Source organism: Choloepus didactylus, chromosome 14 (genome assembly GCF_015220235.1).
Source record: "Choloepus didactylus isolate mChoDid1 chromosome 14, mChoDid1.pri, whole genome shotgun sequence".
In the NCBI taxonomy this organism is placed as follows: Eukaryota; Metazoa; Chordata; class Mammalia; order Pilosa; family Megalonychidae; genus Choloepus; species Choloepus didactylus.
Genome location: NC_051320.1, coordinates 63,360,718 through 63,378,552, shown reverse-complemented (window position 1 = coordinate 63,378,552; position 17,835 = coordinate 63,360,718). Strand labels below are relative to the sequence as shown.

At 35.1% G+C, this 17,835-nt stretch overlaps 1 protein-coding gene across 4 annotated transcripts in view; it reads left to right on the top strand.

Annotated features, from left to right (window-relative positions):
- The window catches only part of ANGPT1 (angiopoietin 1), a 248,791-nt gene that overhangs the window by 177,158 nt on the left and 53,798 nt on the right, over window positions 1-17,835 (top strand). For 2 of the 4 annotated variants that reach the window (XM_037803274.1, XM_037803276.1), the window contains exon 5: window positions 9,449-9,585. In XM_037803274.1, coding sequence (XP_037659202.1) covers window positions 9,449-9,585 — 137 coding nt within the window. The remainder of the gene's footprint in view (window positions 1-9,448; window positions 9,586-17,835) is intronic. The other 2 variants (XM_037803278.1, XM_037803277.1) reach the window with 1 other exon arrangement.

Sequence of the window (17,835 nt, the reverse complement as noted above, 5' to 3'; positions counted from 1 at the left end):
AATGATAAGCTGTGGTACCTCATACTAAGCCAAATGATGCCTATAATTATTCTTAGAGAAAACAGGAAAAAACATTTTATTAGCATCAGTAAGTACGTATGGAACACATCAAACATGGAGTAAAACCCCATGAAATTTCTTACATTTTGAGAAGGAAGTAAAAGGAAAGAAAACTTGAGAAATGTTGTAATAGTACATTAAGGCTATACAGACAAGCAGAATATTGAACAGAAAATTATTAGCATAAGATTTTTGTGAAAGTCAATTGCAAACTATAACTAATGATACAAGCAGTTTTAGTTTCCCATGGAGCTCATAATTATCTTCAACTAAAGAGCACCAATATCATAATTAATTCCAAGTACACTGAAATCTTGCCCTAGTACTGGCTTGGGTGTTTATATTCTGAGATGGACTTCTCAGATAAAGGGTCATGTTAATATTGTGATCTACCAAGGATGAGCTGTCTTTTTAATGAATTCATGAAGAAATAAAATTATTAAGTGTAAGATCAATTAAATCAAATATCTTTTGTGTATTTTATTATGCCTTTGTATGTACTCTATTTTAAGTGAGAGTGATCTCTTTTACAACCATTTTGAGCTCCCTTAGAATAATGGGTTTGAACTTTGGGTTTAATTTGAAATGGGTATTTGGTTCTAAATAAAGATTTTGCCCATTGTTTAAACCTATACATTTACAAAAGTACATGCACACTCATACACACACAAACCAAATCTCAACTACAATTAACCCTCCAGCTTCTTTCCCTTGCGTCAGGAGTCAGGGCTTAGATTGGGAAGACCCACTCTGGGGTCCTGTTTAGAAAGAATAGGAATCAGAACACCTGGGTTCCAGTCCCAGTTTTTCTGCCAGCTTACTTAACATAAGACTACTACACCTTCTCAGTTGACTGGTGTTCTTGACTAACCCCCACATTTTATGATTCAATCCTTCCATGTCTTCTCATGGCTCTGTATCACTCCTAATGACTGGGGAAGCCCTAAAATAAGAGTAGAACTCCATGTTGAACCCCAACTGGTACTCAGATACTGTTCTTCAAGTATATTTCCCCACAAGAGTAAGAACTAAAGTAATATATCAAGGGTGACAGTCAGCCCCAAATTATTTATTTAACACTTCAAAGTACAGTGTTTGTTTTTTTTTATTTAGTCAATTTTTAAATGCATCTGGTCACCACTTTGTATGCTTATAGCATTATTCAAAGACTTTAATTCCATTCTTAGTGGCTTTTGCTGAAAGCAAGTATTTGTCTACTTGTAATGGGTCACAAAAGATGGCCTTTAAGCTATCCTACGTACATGGGGAAACATTATGCCACATGCATAGGAAATTATCCCACACACATGGGAAATTAACACACACACACAAAAACACCTGAAATACCTTTGTTAATGTAATGAATTTCTAAACAAATGGTAAGGGTCATGCAGTCCTCTAATGTTCCATCAGGGTGCCCAAAGGGAAAATACAGAAATGAATTTGATGAAGAATGAATTGTCACTCAGTTAAACAAAGATTATATGTAAATCTATTTTCAACTTATAGTCAAGTATTTGTTTTCATTCTTGGTTACTTTAAGTAATGATTGGCATCAAATAAATACACATTCAGTTATATACATAAGAATCATTTTACGTTAGAGCGACATTAGAAAATCTTTTAAGTACACTAATCTAACTAGGGAAGTAGATGCTGTTTCATTATTCTTCCACATTAAAAAAAAACACCTAAAATGAGGTTCACCTATGACATAAAGTAGTTTTCATGTCCTCATAGATTTAACAATTTATATACCTTATGCATGCACCTCAATATTATTAAAAATGTATATACCTATAATTATACACCATGGGTAATAGATTATCCATATACTTACGATGTATCCCTTTAAAAATAGTAAAGGTTTAAGAAAATTTAACATTATAATGGCAGTTTTGCTATATTGCTTTTAATCTTCTTCTCCCTTTTACAGAAGAGATGATTGAATAAAATTATCTTTCCCTTATGATTTGAATTCATTATTATCAGCATGAATTAATTCACATCATAATACCTTGATATCCTAGGGAATGTGTATAATTTGTCCTTATATAATACCCAAACTATTATCATTTCTTAGTTTTGTCTACTTTCTATATTTACTGTCTTCTCCACACACAATAAAACTGTCAATTATCAATTTTCCTGTCTTCATAACCTATTCTATATGAACATGCACACACACACACACACACACACACACACACACACACACACAACACCTCTCTCCTGCCTCCCCACCAACCTTTCCTCTAGACATATAGCATCTATTCTAGTAAATAATCCAGAGCCTGGGAACCCACATGACCAGGCTTGTGAGAATAGTATCTAAAATTAAAGAGGGTAAATGCTGGGTGAACATGACTTGTGTGACATATAGACCTTATAAAATCCAACATGGCTGCCTAGAAGCCTCTTACTTTCTAATCCTCTGTTAGCTTTTGAAGTTATGGGCCATCACTGCTTCAAATTTCTCCTGACAGTCTCTGTTTCATAGAAAATATAATTCTCTGTGACTCTGAATATTGTTCTTCTTTCTTGTGATTTCTGCCCCTTGTCACTTGTCCCATCCTTCCTTGCTTCCCTGATCATGATTATTATAGTTCCACCAAGCAAGTTGCTGGGGAGTCAAAATTTTATAGATTAGCTACAAAATACATACATACAAAGATTAAATGAGAATAAAGCAGCTCTATTACAAAAACTTTAATTAAAATAATAATACTGCCGGTAAATGATGTTCCAAAGGTTTCTTCACACTGGTGCAAGGAGGGGGATGGGTATAGGTATAGTAGCTTTTAGAAAAAGAGAACCTCTTAACTACTTAACAAAGCTTTCTGATTAAGGGTTTTTAAGAATTTAAGAGTAGAATATATGTGTTTGCTGTACTGTAAAACAGCAATTTCTGTGTAATGTTTGTATGTATTTGAATCACATGGAAGTTCTGTTGGTTCAAAACAGTCATGCTGACACATCAACCCACAGATATTTAAGTTCTTATGCACGTTTTATAAGATGAAATATCAACCTTGAAAATTTCTATTAAGAAGTCTAAAGCTTTTATTTGTTTATGTATATTATACATATGTGTATATATATGTATAAAATCATTGATGAATCTTTCATCCTTACACCCACCCACAAAATTTTAAAACTTAGGCTGCTTTCACACTTTTAATTCTTCTGCACCCTTGAAATGCAAGATATTACCCTCTTTCATGAATTTTTCTAAAAGTCCTTCAAATAAATTAGAATTCTAGGAGTATCTTCAAAATGGTCTTTCTGTGAAACGCCCACATACCTGGCTAAAGAGTACAAAATCTAATCAATTGCTTGTTTGTTTTTGCCTTGTCACATGTACCATTTTACTCAGCCATATACTCAGTTAACTTCAGTGACCTGTTGTGTTGAAATTACAGATTTAGGATCAATTCCTAGTGCTATGATCTCCCTAACAATGATGGCCCAAAAAGTCCCACAAAGGTAATCCTTCAATCACTTGATCCACATACATTCTGATGTTTTCTAAATACTGGAAAGATATGAGTCATTACCTACTTTTAAGAACTAAGAAAAATGTTTGAAAAATCGATCCCTTTATAAAAGCAACTTATTAGGAATGCGTAGGAACAAGGGCTTTGTCTTTTTACCTTGTCTCTGTTGGCAGTACTAATTGCTTCTGCATTCTCTGCTAGGGTTGCTGAACCTCAGAATTGCCAAACCCACATTCCAGGAAGTTTTCTCTTGAGGGTTCTTCTAAATTGAAATGACCCCATGCCTCAGCTTTCATGATCTTTCTCTGAAGTCGGTCTGGTGGTGGATACACAATCAGGATGTAATTGGTTGGGAAGAGCCCTGCAGGAGTAAACAGTAAAGTAAACAGCTGCTGGAGTTGGGGTCTCAGGTTGCTTATTGGGAACTGAATGTTGGCTGATGAAAGACAGATCATGCACCTGCTTGTGTCCTATTCTTTTCCTTTAGATCACAAAGATTTGGTTGTACAGATAAGACTACAAGAAACGAATGAATAATGAATGATTCCTTCCTAAGACATTCTAGATTTATTTGCTGATATTGGTGTAGGTGAAATCTTTGAGTTGACAGACCAGGCTCTTAAAATTTAGCTCAAACTTTCCTACATGTTTTATTCTCTCGGGTGTTATCTCTTCTGGGCAGCCCTCCCCAAGTCCACCTGGTAGGTGGTGTTTATGAACCCTGCATTCCCCTAGTGCATCAGCTGTATCCCTCCTATGAAGTAAATGTCTGCATGTTCTCTCTTTGCTGCTGTATTTAAACCTGTAACATTATAGCCCTAAAAGATGCTTGCTGGTCATTTTGTGACCAGGTAGCGTGCTCACAAGAAATGAGACAAGAAAAAGATAAAGAAACAGATTTTTAATCACATTGTTTTAAATCTCATCATGCCTTACCTGAAACTGTACCCTGAATTGCTTAATTACATCATCCAATAAATTATCTGTTTAAGTTGGCTTGAAATATAATAAGCCTTTTTCCCATCAGAATGTGATCACATTGAATGCAGGATCAGGCTTTTCTCATATCTGTGTCTCCAGTACCTTGGTAAAATCTTGCACATAGCAGATGTTCAGTTAGTATTTGTTGCATTAATTAATATAGGATGAACAGACTAATAAGGAATAGAAGGAAGAGAGACCAGTTTAATAAAAACCCTCAGTCTAATAATCTCATATTGAGACTTTCATTAACTTTTACTGGTGATAATTGGCAAAGAATAGTGGGAACAGTAAGAGAAATAGAGAACATAGGATCTGGAAGGAAAGATTAGGTGACATTAAGCACATTGAAGCTGGTGTAGCAATAGGAATGGCCCAAAAAAGAAGTAGAAATATGGATCTGCAGATCAAGAGAGAGGCCAACACTTCTCACTCTTTAAGCCCCAGCCCAGCTGCCATTTCCTCAAGGGAGCCCTTCCTGAAACTGAAGACTGCACTAAGTGCCCCTTCACTGTAGTGACTTCCATATTATGCCTCCGTAAATAATGAGTAACATTATTCAAAAATCATTGTTTCCAGGCTCAGTTTCTCTCATTCATCTTTGCAGAATACATGTAAAGTGTTAAAAAATGTTTATATATCTTATGAATCTTCTGTGTAGAGGCTTGAAGCCATGAAAGATGATTTGCAAAAAAAAAAAAAAAAGTAAATGTGTAATGAATAGGTGGCAAGAATGGCAAGAATGGAATCTTGGTGAACATCTATATGGTAAGTGAGGAGAGAAAGAGAGACAATAATGGTGAAAGAAAAAGGACAGTTCCAGAAGTAGAAACAGGACGAGGAGAGGTTGACACAGAAGGAGGCAAGGGAAAGACAGGCAACAGTAACTTCTGTAGAATAGAGGAAGGGAGTGGAGGATGCATATCAAATGGCCTTGAACTTCATAGTAAAATACAAAATGAGATCTTAGAGTGAGGGAAGATTCTAAGTGAGATTTAGTCTTGAAAAAAAAGGTGAAAAGTTTGAAATAGACTTTACAGGAAATATAATGGAAAATCTGCTAGGGATGACCAAGCGTTTGACTAAGAAGTGTGGAGAGTTCAACTGAGCTTAGAAAACAGCATTTAGATGGCATTAAATAGCCTCACTTTAAGGTTTGGAAATCTAGGAATAGAAGGCAAGAAAGCAAATAAATGCCCTTCCCAGGGTCAGGATTTACCCATGTTTGTTCCATGAAAGCACAATGGATAAAGACCACCATGAACACCTCTGAACCAAACTTAAATGCCTGGTCCTGAGATCAAGGGTGGGAAGAAAGGAAAGAGAAGCTAAGAAGAGGTTGCTAGTAATGGCAGGAATGCAGACTGTCAATTAGAGGAAATATAAATTCAGTAGGAATTAAAGAGTAAGAGAGTAAAAGGTAAGAGTTGTGGTCAAAGGAGGAACTTTTCGATGTAAAGGTCCATTTATTAATCCATGCCTTTAAGTCAGTTGGTTATTACAAAAGGTTTAAACCACTTTTACCTAAATAAAGACCTCTGTCAGTTCCGCAGGGGTCTCCTCCCAGCCCTGTCCGTTTCACTCTTCTTTCAACCTCCTTCATCACGGCCTCCAGGTCCCTCTTTCTTGCCAGTTACCACATGTTACTCCAGGCATTGCCTTCCATCATACTGAATCTCAGGACTTCTTAAAAAATCTATCATTAGTTCTGACACTTGTCACATTGAGAAAATTCATCTTTGCTATTATCATTCTGTTTTAAAATGTTTACTGTGTATTCAGTTTTATAATATGTAAAGCATGACATTAATTTCAGAACTCTTGGGATGTAACAAAGAAAATAATCCAATATGCAAACTCAAGTTATGAGATTAAGACCCTGGTTGGTATATACATCATGTATCGCTCCACCTGAAATAAGTTGAAATCTTAACTATTCAGGCAAATCTTACAATACATACCAAGATTACATTGCCCGTGCTTTTAGACTTAAACAGTGATGGTATGATCTGATTTCATCAACCACTAAAATAAACCAATTAGCCAACTTCAACAAGGAGAGGCCAGTTAATAATCCTACATATAACCAGCCAACTATAACTGCTCTGGATCCAGCCTGCTACAATATTTGGATGTGAAGGTGAAAGACAGCAGCATCCAATGCTTCATTTATGGGAACTGACTGGCTTTGAAGAATACTATAATGGTGCTACTCATAATGCTATTATCACAACAACAACTACCATTTCTTGAGTATGTACTATGTTTCAGTTACTCTGCCCAGTATTATCAAATTCACAAACCTGCTTCAGAGATCGTTACAATTACCCCACCACTCTATAGATTAAAAAAAAAAAAAAAAGCCCTGAAGATCATGCTTCCCTTATTTGGAGAAGGGCCTTCATCAGATCATAGTGTCAAAGAATATCAAAGGTAAGTTGTGGATCTATTAAATTGATTTTAAATGCCATAATAATCTAAACTATAGACTAGATTAAGCTTTTAAGCATAATATTTACTATTTAAATAGTTTAAAATAATCTAATCTTTGTGGAAATAATGAATTTTCCAAAAAGAACACATTATGTTTCCAGAAAATGAATTATCCACCTCAGATATGTTGCCATAACAACAAAACAACAAAAATCTCATCGTGCACCTGTTATGATAGAATCCTCAAACCATATTCCATGTATAGGATTTCTATTCATGGTTTGGATGTCATTTATATAAAATTAGTTTCCTGAAAAATAAGTTAATACTTAACTTTTTCTCCTTCTTCTCTGTTAATCGAAAATACGTGTGAAATAGCTTCCCTCCTCCCACCCAACAGTCTCTTCACCCACATCTTCCTGAAGTGGAAACAAAAAGGGGAGACGGAGGTGGCAGTGAAGTGGGAAGGGAATGCAGTCTCCTTCCATAACCAGATAAGGAAGGACAGGAAGTGGTTTATTCAACAAGAGAAGCATTTTCTCCTTAGATAAATGACTTTCTCCATCTCTCACCCAAAAAAGAAAAATACGTTTAAAGTTGGGTTCCTGTTGATCACACTTTCCTGTATTGCTCATTCTCTCAAGGAGTCATAAATTTTAGTTTGTTTTTCTTTACATCCCTTTTTTTTTGACATCTAATTCAGTTATTTTCATGTTTTCAATGGAAGAAAAGATCAAGTATTTGGTATTTAGGAAGATTTTGCCTTAGAAAAATAACAGCCCTTTAGGTTAAAATAAGCAAGCACATGTGAATTGCACTGATGTCTTTGAAACATCATTGAGGTTAATCTTTTATATAATCCATTTACATTCTCAATGACATTAAAGATGGTATTTGAGTAACCAGTTACATATTCATTTTTAAATTGCTATTATCATCTAGTCCATGCACTGTGTCTTCACTGTCATGTGAACCCTTAATATTCCTCAGTTTTCTTTTCTGTGTTGACATTGCAATTGTAATGGTGGTGCTTAGATGTAATTATTAATATAAGTAACCAAAATTGTTAGTGCAAAGACCTGAGCTATATAGAATACCTGGATGCTATTGGATACTGTGATGCTTTTTTTTTTTTTTTTAATTATGGCAACATATCTGACATGCATACTTCATTTTTTAAAACATAATTTAACAATCTTGAAAACTGAAATATTTACATTGAGATAAGCCATTTTTCCACAGATTGGACTGCTTATTTTTAATTGTCCATAAATTAGTAAGTATTAAGCATCTACAGTTTGTCAGCCTAACATTTTAGACTTTAAATAAATTTAAAAGCACTGATGCATAGTTCACCTTTGATATTTTAAAGATACCAATATGTGTCAAAGTGAATGAAACAGATATTTATTAGTAGCAGGAGACCCTAAAGGCAAAATTATAAAATATATTTAATTCTCATTTCTAGAAAAGTGTTAAATGAAATCATTACTAAAATACAATATATGTATTATAGAATTTTAAAACATAAATATTTTATAAATGTATCATGTATTTTGATAAGAACTGTTAAATAGTTTTTTTTTTAATTTTGGATTCATTATTTAAGAACTTAATGGATAAAGCTTGGTGAATAAAATAAGGTTCTTCTCAGTGCCTACTACTGTTGAATTTCCTGTCTTCACTTGTGTCAACTCTCCTTGCATTGGCTGTGACTCTTCCCCTATATAATTTAGTTTCTAAGTCTTATTCATTTGTTTGTGCTTTTATTGATATATCATCTGCCTGATGGTTTATCTTCTGGGCATTAAATAAAACCCAAAATTCAGTTTTAGTTTCCAGTTAGGTTGTTAAATTGAGTCAAAGACACTTTTCTACTTGCCGAATCTCATTATTATGAAAGTTTGGGGTTTTTTTTGGGAAAAAAAGATTTTAGGAGCTATTCAGTCTGAAACAACAGAAAAACAGTACTACATGCATTTAGCATTTTAAATGCTAAATACGTTTCTTTGTCTTTATGTTCGGATTTGTTATCCCTGCCTCTCCCTCCTCTAAAAAGTACTTTGGTATTCTTTAAAAATTTTTTTAATTTTTAAAATTTAAGAATCCTTTAGAAAATTTGCAGGAAACATTGACCTAATTGGTACCAAAGGGAAGCATATGACCAGCCCATTTGTCCCTTGAGATGATAATCCGGAAAAGATAAACAGAAAAACAAGAATAAAGAAATTAAATGAATTACAAAGAAGTATTCCACTAGAAGGTGCTCTACAGCTTTTTTTCTTCAGTTTTATAATTTTGTAAGTCATCTCAAAATCTCTTGTTGCCTTTACGATTGATTTTTCAGCAAATTCGATATTGACATTTGTCTGGAGAAAGTGAAGACACGCATAGACATGCCTGGAGCCCATTTGGGTGCTAATGGTACTGAGATTCTTATTCACATATTACAATCTTCTTTTTTTTTTCTTTTGCAGTTTTGCTAAAGGGAGGAAAGAGAGAGGAAGAGAAACCATTTAGAGACTGTGCAGATGTATATCAAGCTGGTTTTAATAAAAGTGGAATCTACACTATTTATGTTAATAATATGACAGAGAAAAAGGTAAAACCAGAGGTATTTGTTTACAAGATGTAAAGCATATCCTAGTTGAATTGCTGAATGATCAGATTGATTTGTGAGCTTGTTAAATTGGAAATGTATCTGCTTGAGCTCTTTTCTCCCAGAGACACTCAGAGAAAAAATGAAATTCTCTAAAATATGAAAATCCTCTTGCACAATCATCCCTCCAGCCTCCAGATCTCCTCATTCCTTTTTGACACACACACAGTTTTCTATTTCTTCTCTGCTCATTCCTTGGATGCCCCATTGCTTGTAAGTGCTAGCCTTGTAGAGAAAATGTGTTGGGAGCACACGTATGTTTAGTGCATGACGAAGAGTTAGGAACCACCTTCCCAAGTCCTGATAACCCACAGGGACACGTCTCCAGAATCCAAATATTGTGAGGAGGGAGAAGGAGACATATTGCTCTTTACAGAACCACTCCTTCTATTGCGTGAGAGAAGCATATCCTATCTTCACTCATAATCTTCAAAGGAGTTTCTTTTCATATTTACTTAAAAGAGTGGGTTGAACAGCACCCAAAGTAAACTTTGAAGTAAGCAAACACTACCTTTCTTCTGTCTCACCTCCTTTCTATAGTCTCTCTGTCCATTTATTCATTAAATCATCCATCTACGTATGCATCTCATAAATATGAAATGGCTGTCATTCACCAGTCACTGGCTAGAAACACAAATATAAAACAGTCAGTTCCCGGTGCAGTGGTGAGATAGACAACTACACGTGGAAGTGCAATGCAAGAGACAAACAGTTTGAATCAAGGTGTACCAGGAGCCCAAGGTGAGACATCCAAGGAGAGTGGGATGAGAGGCAAGCACCCTGCTCAAAATGCAGAAGCCCTAGCTAGATGCCCAAGACTTCAAAGGACAACTTTCCTCTGTCTGCCCCAACTAAATTGCCTGTTCTCTGTCCACATTCCATCTGGGTCCTGTGCAGATGTCCTTGGAAGGCCTTCCATGATTCCCCCAAGCAACTTTTCACAACTGTCTCACTGTCAGCGTTCTGCAAAGAAGGGACTGTGCTTTTGTCTTTGATTTCTTGGAATCTAGCAAAGTCTAGTACGTAGTAAGTCCTCAATAAATATGTGTTGGAATGAATCAATAAATGACCTGTTGATGATACTATCAACACTTGCATATAATAAGTAAACTATGCAGTTTATTACACAGTAAACTATACAGTCAGCTTAACCTATTTTTGATTGTAAATCTCCTTTGATAGATGAAGAAAATGAATCTTGTAGATCAGTTTGCCGGATGTCATGTCATCGCCAAGAGGGGAAGTCTGGATTCTAATTCAGGTCCCCTGATCAAATTCTAGTTCCCTTCCTATCAGTGCCCTCTCTCTCCTGATTTCAAGAAGGATTGGTGGTTTAAAATAGCTCAATGTGTTTTGCCCATTGCTGGGTTAAAATTTTCTTTTAAAAAAGAGGGTGTCAGTGTTCTAATGTAAGGTAGGGTGGAGACCAGGGACAGAGTAAGTGCAGGAGAGAAGAAAGAAGCAGGCCCAGTCTAGATACACCTACATTTTCCACCTACCAAAGAGGCTTGTTTTTCATTTTGAGTTTCTGTGCAAGGTTTCACTGAAGCAAGTGCTCCATGGAATTAAAAAAAAAAAAAAAAAAAAACCCACAAAACTGTGAAGACACAGTGACTAGGCTATGACAAGGGAAGTGGTAACTTACTGTAGGGAGGACTTTTGGGATCCCTCAGATCAAGTAACATGAAACTTTGCTACTTTTCTTGCTGATGCCCTAAAATCATATTTGAAATTCAATTCAATTCACATGCATACTCATGCATGTGGATACACACCCCCACATTTACACACCATATGCATAGCATATAAAGTGTGCCAGAAACTGTCCTAGGGGAGAAGGGTGGAGCTAAAATAAAAACCACTTAACTTAGCTATACTACCTTATATCTGAAAGAATCCCTAAATTTTTGTCAATTCTGCCATAAAGTATAACTTCAGTAAAAAAATAAAGCTTACTAAAAATATAAAGTCACCCTCTTTTTTTGGGCTTCTAATGATTCTATGACTATAAAAACAAAAACAAAGTAATTTCAGAGTTTTCAAATTGAAAACATGCACACACTTAGATTTCTTTTCACTCCATCACAAGTCCTACCACTTGGCTTTTCCTGGTGGCAGAGGGACACCGTTTTCCATTTTCCACAACTAAAGTTTTGATCATTCCATGAGTGTTGATTCATGTATAACCACAACTCGTGTTCAAAATGTTTCGTGATGCTAATGATGCAGTGGGCACTCTCTAGTTCCGTGGCTGGTTCCTGGGTCAGTTTTGTCAGGATGACCTGATTTAAATTTGTACCTCAGCAAAATGATGGATTGTGCATATCATGGAGCTTCAGGGTTGTTCCTGAATAAATGAAATTTAAAATATTAAATCTAGAAATGTCAAATATCTACTTAATGTCTAAGATTTGGGCTTTGGAAAAAATAGTAACCTTAGTAGGTTAACAGTCCTATCAGTACAAGCTTGATAGAGGCAAATTTTACCACCAAAGAATGGCTCCCACTGCTTTTCAGAAGGAAGAAGGACTATCATTAGATTTAGTTATATTAGGAATAGAGGCAGAGTATGGTAAGAGAGGAAGATGACCGAGCTGAAGAGGGTAAGACTTTGCACTTCTCTTAGACTTACGTGTTTGGTCTCTTGCTGAATTCTTTCTCCTTTATGATCATGTATTCTCTCATAGGTAGTGATATTTGTTCTATTATGAAGATCAATACTCTAGACTGACATATCTGCACTTTTTTGAGCTAATAAATTTTGTTTTAAATCCCTTATTTATAATCACATAGCATGGCATTAGTAAAAACAAATATTGTACCAACTTCCCCAAAGTAATTTAAAGCTGATTAATGCATTAGCTCAAAAGTATTGAGCAGTTACAGTTTGCCAAGTCCTATTCTAAGCACTTTAGATATACTTACTAATTTACTCTTTTCAACAATCCTATGAGTTAGGTGCTCCCATTATCCTCGTTTTAGAAAAGTAATTTACCCAAGTCACATAGCAAATATTGAAGGCAGGATTTGAATCCAAGAAATTTGGCTCCATACTGCACCACTTTAACGAAGAGGCTAACCAGGATAATTATTTATACTAGTGATGACTGAAGTTTTGCCATTCATAATTTTTTAATATGAACCTATTGTCACATGAAGCAGAAAATATGATATGTAAGTGACAAAGGCGTGAGTGTAAAATTGATTTATGTTCTGATTATAATTGACCCCATTCCCCTCCATCTCATCATCTACCCCATTTTGATATGAATCATTTGTATTCTCTCAATCCTGTTAAAGAAAATGTATCTTTAGGATCTCTGCCCTCCCAAGTAGCCTGCACTTCATAGACATTTGGTTCTATCAGCAGATAAGCTTAGGAAAGGCTTTGCTTATTGTATCACTTTCAGAAGTTCTTAGCAAGGGTAAGAGACTTAAGGCAAGCCTATATAAAAACAAAAGCATAAAGTTGAATATCTATGATATGGGATGTGGACCAATCAATTAAATTGGGCTGTTTAAGACAACTGACAAAAACTTAATAGAAAAATATTAATCTTTTAGGCAGTAAGAGTTGTAAATACAGCAAGATTGTTATGCGGTTATTGTTGTGACTGACATTGTTACATGCCCCAAAAGCAATGTCTGCAAAAGTTAGAAAAGTGTTATCTTTTAAAATGCAATGTGGAAGTCAAAGGCAGTTTTCTAGGACAGATTTAATTTTTCAAGCAGATAGAAAATGGACATTAGGTTATATTTAATGGATTTTTTACTTTTATGATTTTAATGGCTTTGGTTATTTTCTTTTCTGAATCCTCTTCAATACAAGGTAGTAGGAAACAGGAATTTTCCTTTCATTTCATAATTTTCTAAAACCAAATGCCTTGTAACTAGCCTAGTGTCATGCAGAGAAACAAACCATTAGATCATATCTCAGCTTGTTGTAAAATATTAAACATTTGTTTCTGAACTCACAATTCCTCTAATTCTTGGAAAAGGACAATAACAAATCTGTTGAGCATTTTTAATTTAAGTTTATAGAAAAATAATTAATGTCTCCAAACCTAATCATTCCAACTTGAATGGAGCATTAATTCATAAGAGTGATGTGAATCAAATTTCCCCTTTTTGTTTGGGTTTAAAGCTCTGTATTATGTTAAAAGGTGTTTAATGCTTGAAGCTTTGACTTTGCCTGGAGTAGGAGCCAGTTCAATTTTTCTTGGATAGAGTTGAGTCCATGTCATATGATCAATGAACACAACAGGCATAGTAAATGTAACGAGGCCCTTGTCTACAGGAAGGGCACAGCCAGATAGCACAGACCACACAATACTGGCAAATGAACTTTTCAAGTCCTTTCATGTCTCAAATCTTTCTGAAACCTATCATCTATTTTCTTGAGCTTCCTTAATCTGTTAAGTATAGATTTTTATTTTTCTCCTGACTAGAAATAATAGTGTTAGGTTTTGTGTGTGCATGTGTGTTTTTTTTTGTCAGAGTAAATTCAACTTCTTAAGTAAATATGTATAAAATAGAAACTAGAATGCTCAAAGAAGGGTGATGCTAATATTATTAATTAGAGCTGGTAATGGTAATCAAAGGAAAATTTATTGAACTTCTACACAGTTTAGATTTATATAGTCCACATAATTCATAGTAAATTATAAATAGTATAAATTAAGCACAATGTTAGAAAATAGTAAACTATAATAAAATTTTTGAGATATTAAATACATAAAGTATATAGTGCATGATATAAATGCATATTATCTCTTCTGTACAGTTCAAAGAAGAGATGAAGAGGCAAAGCATTCCATGCAGTTATTTCATTAATACAGCCCGTAGGTGACTCAACCAGGAGTTGAACACAAGTCCTACCTCATTCTGTAGCCCATTTTTGTTTTCACTATATTTTGCTGAAATTCCTAACCAGCAATGGGATAAATAGCCTACAAATCATAATAGAAAGAGAAAAAGATACTCTGAAAAATATGAAGTCATCATACAGATAGATATGTGCTCCCCAATTTTAGTACTTAAGCTTAACAGACATTTAGAAAGTATTTTGTGATTTGATTTTCCAGAAGCCAAAATGATTTTTCTTTCTATTATTATAATTTGCTTCTTCCATATTTGGGCCACTGGATATTGAGTTGAATTAGAAAATCATTGTAAAGTACTAGAGAATTATGATAAAGCACATAGTTATAATTTAGTGAAATGACTTGATTCCTTATTAAGCCAAATCTCTTTAAAGGCACTGGTTATTGAAAAATTCAGGACTAATTATTTCACAGCCGATTTGATTAAAAGTCAAATTCTTGTTATCATCAATGGTAATAAATCTATAAATACTGAGCATAAAATACATTGCATATTAGGTTCTTCTCTACCACTTACACTATTCAGTTGATTTTGAACTAAACTTCTAGGTTTAGGTTTAGTTCAAATGAGCTTTGATAAACACTTACCCAGCCTCTCTCCATCAGTATAAAGTTAAGGGTCAGAAAGAGTGCCACTCCTGATTTGGCCATTTACTGTCTGTGTGAACATGGCTCACCATTCTAAACCTCAATTTATTAATTTATAATATAGGAATTATAGTACCTCCATCACAGTGTTGTTGAATAAATCATTGCCTCAAAGTAATGACGACACTTATTATATACCTGGTCACTGATCTAAAACTCTACTTGCATTAATTCATTCAATCTTTGTAAGAACCTTAAGAGGTAGAAAACATAGGTTGGATTTGAATCCAGGTAAGTCCGTGACTCTAACCAACACACCATTCAGCCTTATCGTATCTGTGTTCCACAAATGGTAGCTGTCATCGAGTCCTAATAAGAAGTGTGGAGCATGTGTCAAGCACCCTAATTTCTCTCTGCCTTAGCTTCCAACCCAGTAATCTGCCTGCCCAGTAATCTTCCATCACCCTGAAGCTCTGACTTCTCTGGGTTTCCACTTAAGACGTATTCTCAGCACTTAACATTTACAAGTCATTGGATGCCTCTCTTTAAAAGGAACTTTGTCTTTTAAAAAAATTTTTGAGTGACTTTAAAACTTTAAGTGCACAGAATTTTAATAAAAAACATAATAGTAATTATAAAAACATAAAACCTGTGCATCATAGTTTCCTCCACACTTTGTAAATTTAGTGATTCCTTTCCCTGAGTAATGTGCAAGTAGACTTTATATCTTTGCAAATACAGTTTGGTGAACTTAGAGTCAATCAATGTCTACTAGAAATAAAGATATGGATTAACTGGCCAAAGCAGAGTAAAATTGATAAGTGAGTGACATTAGTCTCCCACAACAAAATGTTTTCTTGACATTTTTACTTTCCCTTACCCTGATTTAAATTTCACCCTTAAATGTTCCACTTTGGCCACTTTTCTTGATACACCACATACTTCCTTTTAAGGCTGTGCCATCTGGATTTTATTCCTACAGCAATCTAGTAACTCCTCTCCCAGGGTCCCTAATGGCTCCTGCTTTTTGAATTTAAGAATGTATTTTCTTAATCTTTATTGACCTTGACTTGAAATATTTGATTAAATTGATCCCCTCCCCACCTCAAAATCCATCCTCAGATTTCCTTGTACTCCATTATTTTAGTTTACCTCCTTTACCTCCTTTATCTTTCTTTATTGTATCTCGACTCATTCAGCAAATAACTATTTAGTATCTACTGTAGACTAGGCACTGCTCTAGGCACCGGGGACAGCAGCAAACAAAACAAGGACCTTGCCCCAATAATGGATTCTGATGAATTTTATCCCTATCAGTTGTTCACCAAAGCCCATTCTTGGAGCCCATCACCGACCATACATATACACATCACAGCTATTTACACTTTTTTTCTTCTTTAAATTTTGCATCCATATTCATGTTCTCAATTACTGATTTCAAGAAGATTATATCCAATAATTTGGAATTAAGCATATGGAATTAAAATCCCAGATCCAATACTTATTATAAGTATGACCATTGATCAGTTACTGAAATACTCTAAGCCTCAGTTTTTCATCTGTAAAATGGCAATAATAACATACCTACATTGTAGGGATGTCGTGAGATTACATTAGAAAATGCATATAAAGTATTTAAATTATCTGGGACTTAACGAGCATGCCATTGTTTATGGCTCTTCTTTTCTTATTTTCCATTTCTTTATCCATATTCTTCTCCTTGGCCTACCTCCAATAGGTCATCTCTAACTGCTCAGTAAGTACCCCCCTTTGAGTGTCTGTCCCACTTCAAATTCTCAGTATCCAAAACCATGGCCATTTTCTTCTTTCACGTGTTAGTTCTCTTTCTTAAATTTTTCATTTAGATCAGTGTCTACTGTGCTTCCACTCACCTGTGTTGAAAATTGTGGACTCCTACGTCTCTTCAATCCTATAGGAACAGTAACTATTGAAACCTTCAGGCTTTTTGAGGACATGATCCATAGCTTATTCATCCTAATATCCCCAGTTGTAATGCAGAATAGGTGATGAAAATACTTGTTGAGTGAAAAAAATAAGTGAAAATTAGAAATAAGGAGGACCAAAGACTAGCTAGAGATTATGTTGACGACAAAGAGCAGGTACAGAAGGGCTAAGGGTTAAGAGAGGCAACAGCTTGAGACAGGGAGGGGAATTTCAAGTTTATAATCTTGGAGATAGGGCAGTTCCTAGGGATGATGAAGACGTAATTGTGGGTGGCTGTTGTCAAATTAGACAGCGAGCCCTCGGGAGAACATTTGATCTATGTTATATGCTCACAAACATCCATGTATCTCTTAGTTCTTTTCACTCTGAGGAAGTACATGGATAATTTGTCCTTTGAATGACAGTTCTTGCTATTGTTTTCATACCCTTTAGCCATTTGTGCTCCAAATTTAATGCCTCAGGGAAAATGCTTGAGGTTTTTCCTTTAATCGCAGTTGAGCTCTTTGCCCACACAGCCTGCCTAGTGTTGTTGCCTCATTCCTGCACCTTTAGCCAGCCTCCAAAATGTCTTAGTATTCATTTGCCAGGGGAATGGTCTTCCCCACAACCAGGCCCTGAAATAATCATGCTGCCACACTCATGTTACATCAATTCCAGTGATTGTTCTCCACAGATAATCCCATTACAGATATCTTTCTCTCCTTGGGCGGACTCTGGGGGAAATGAGTCAATCTCTAAATAAATACTATTGTACTTAGAATAATTGAAA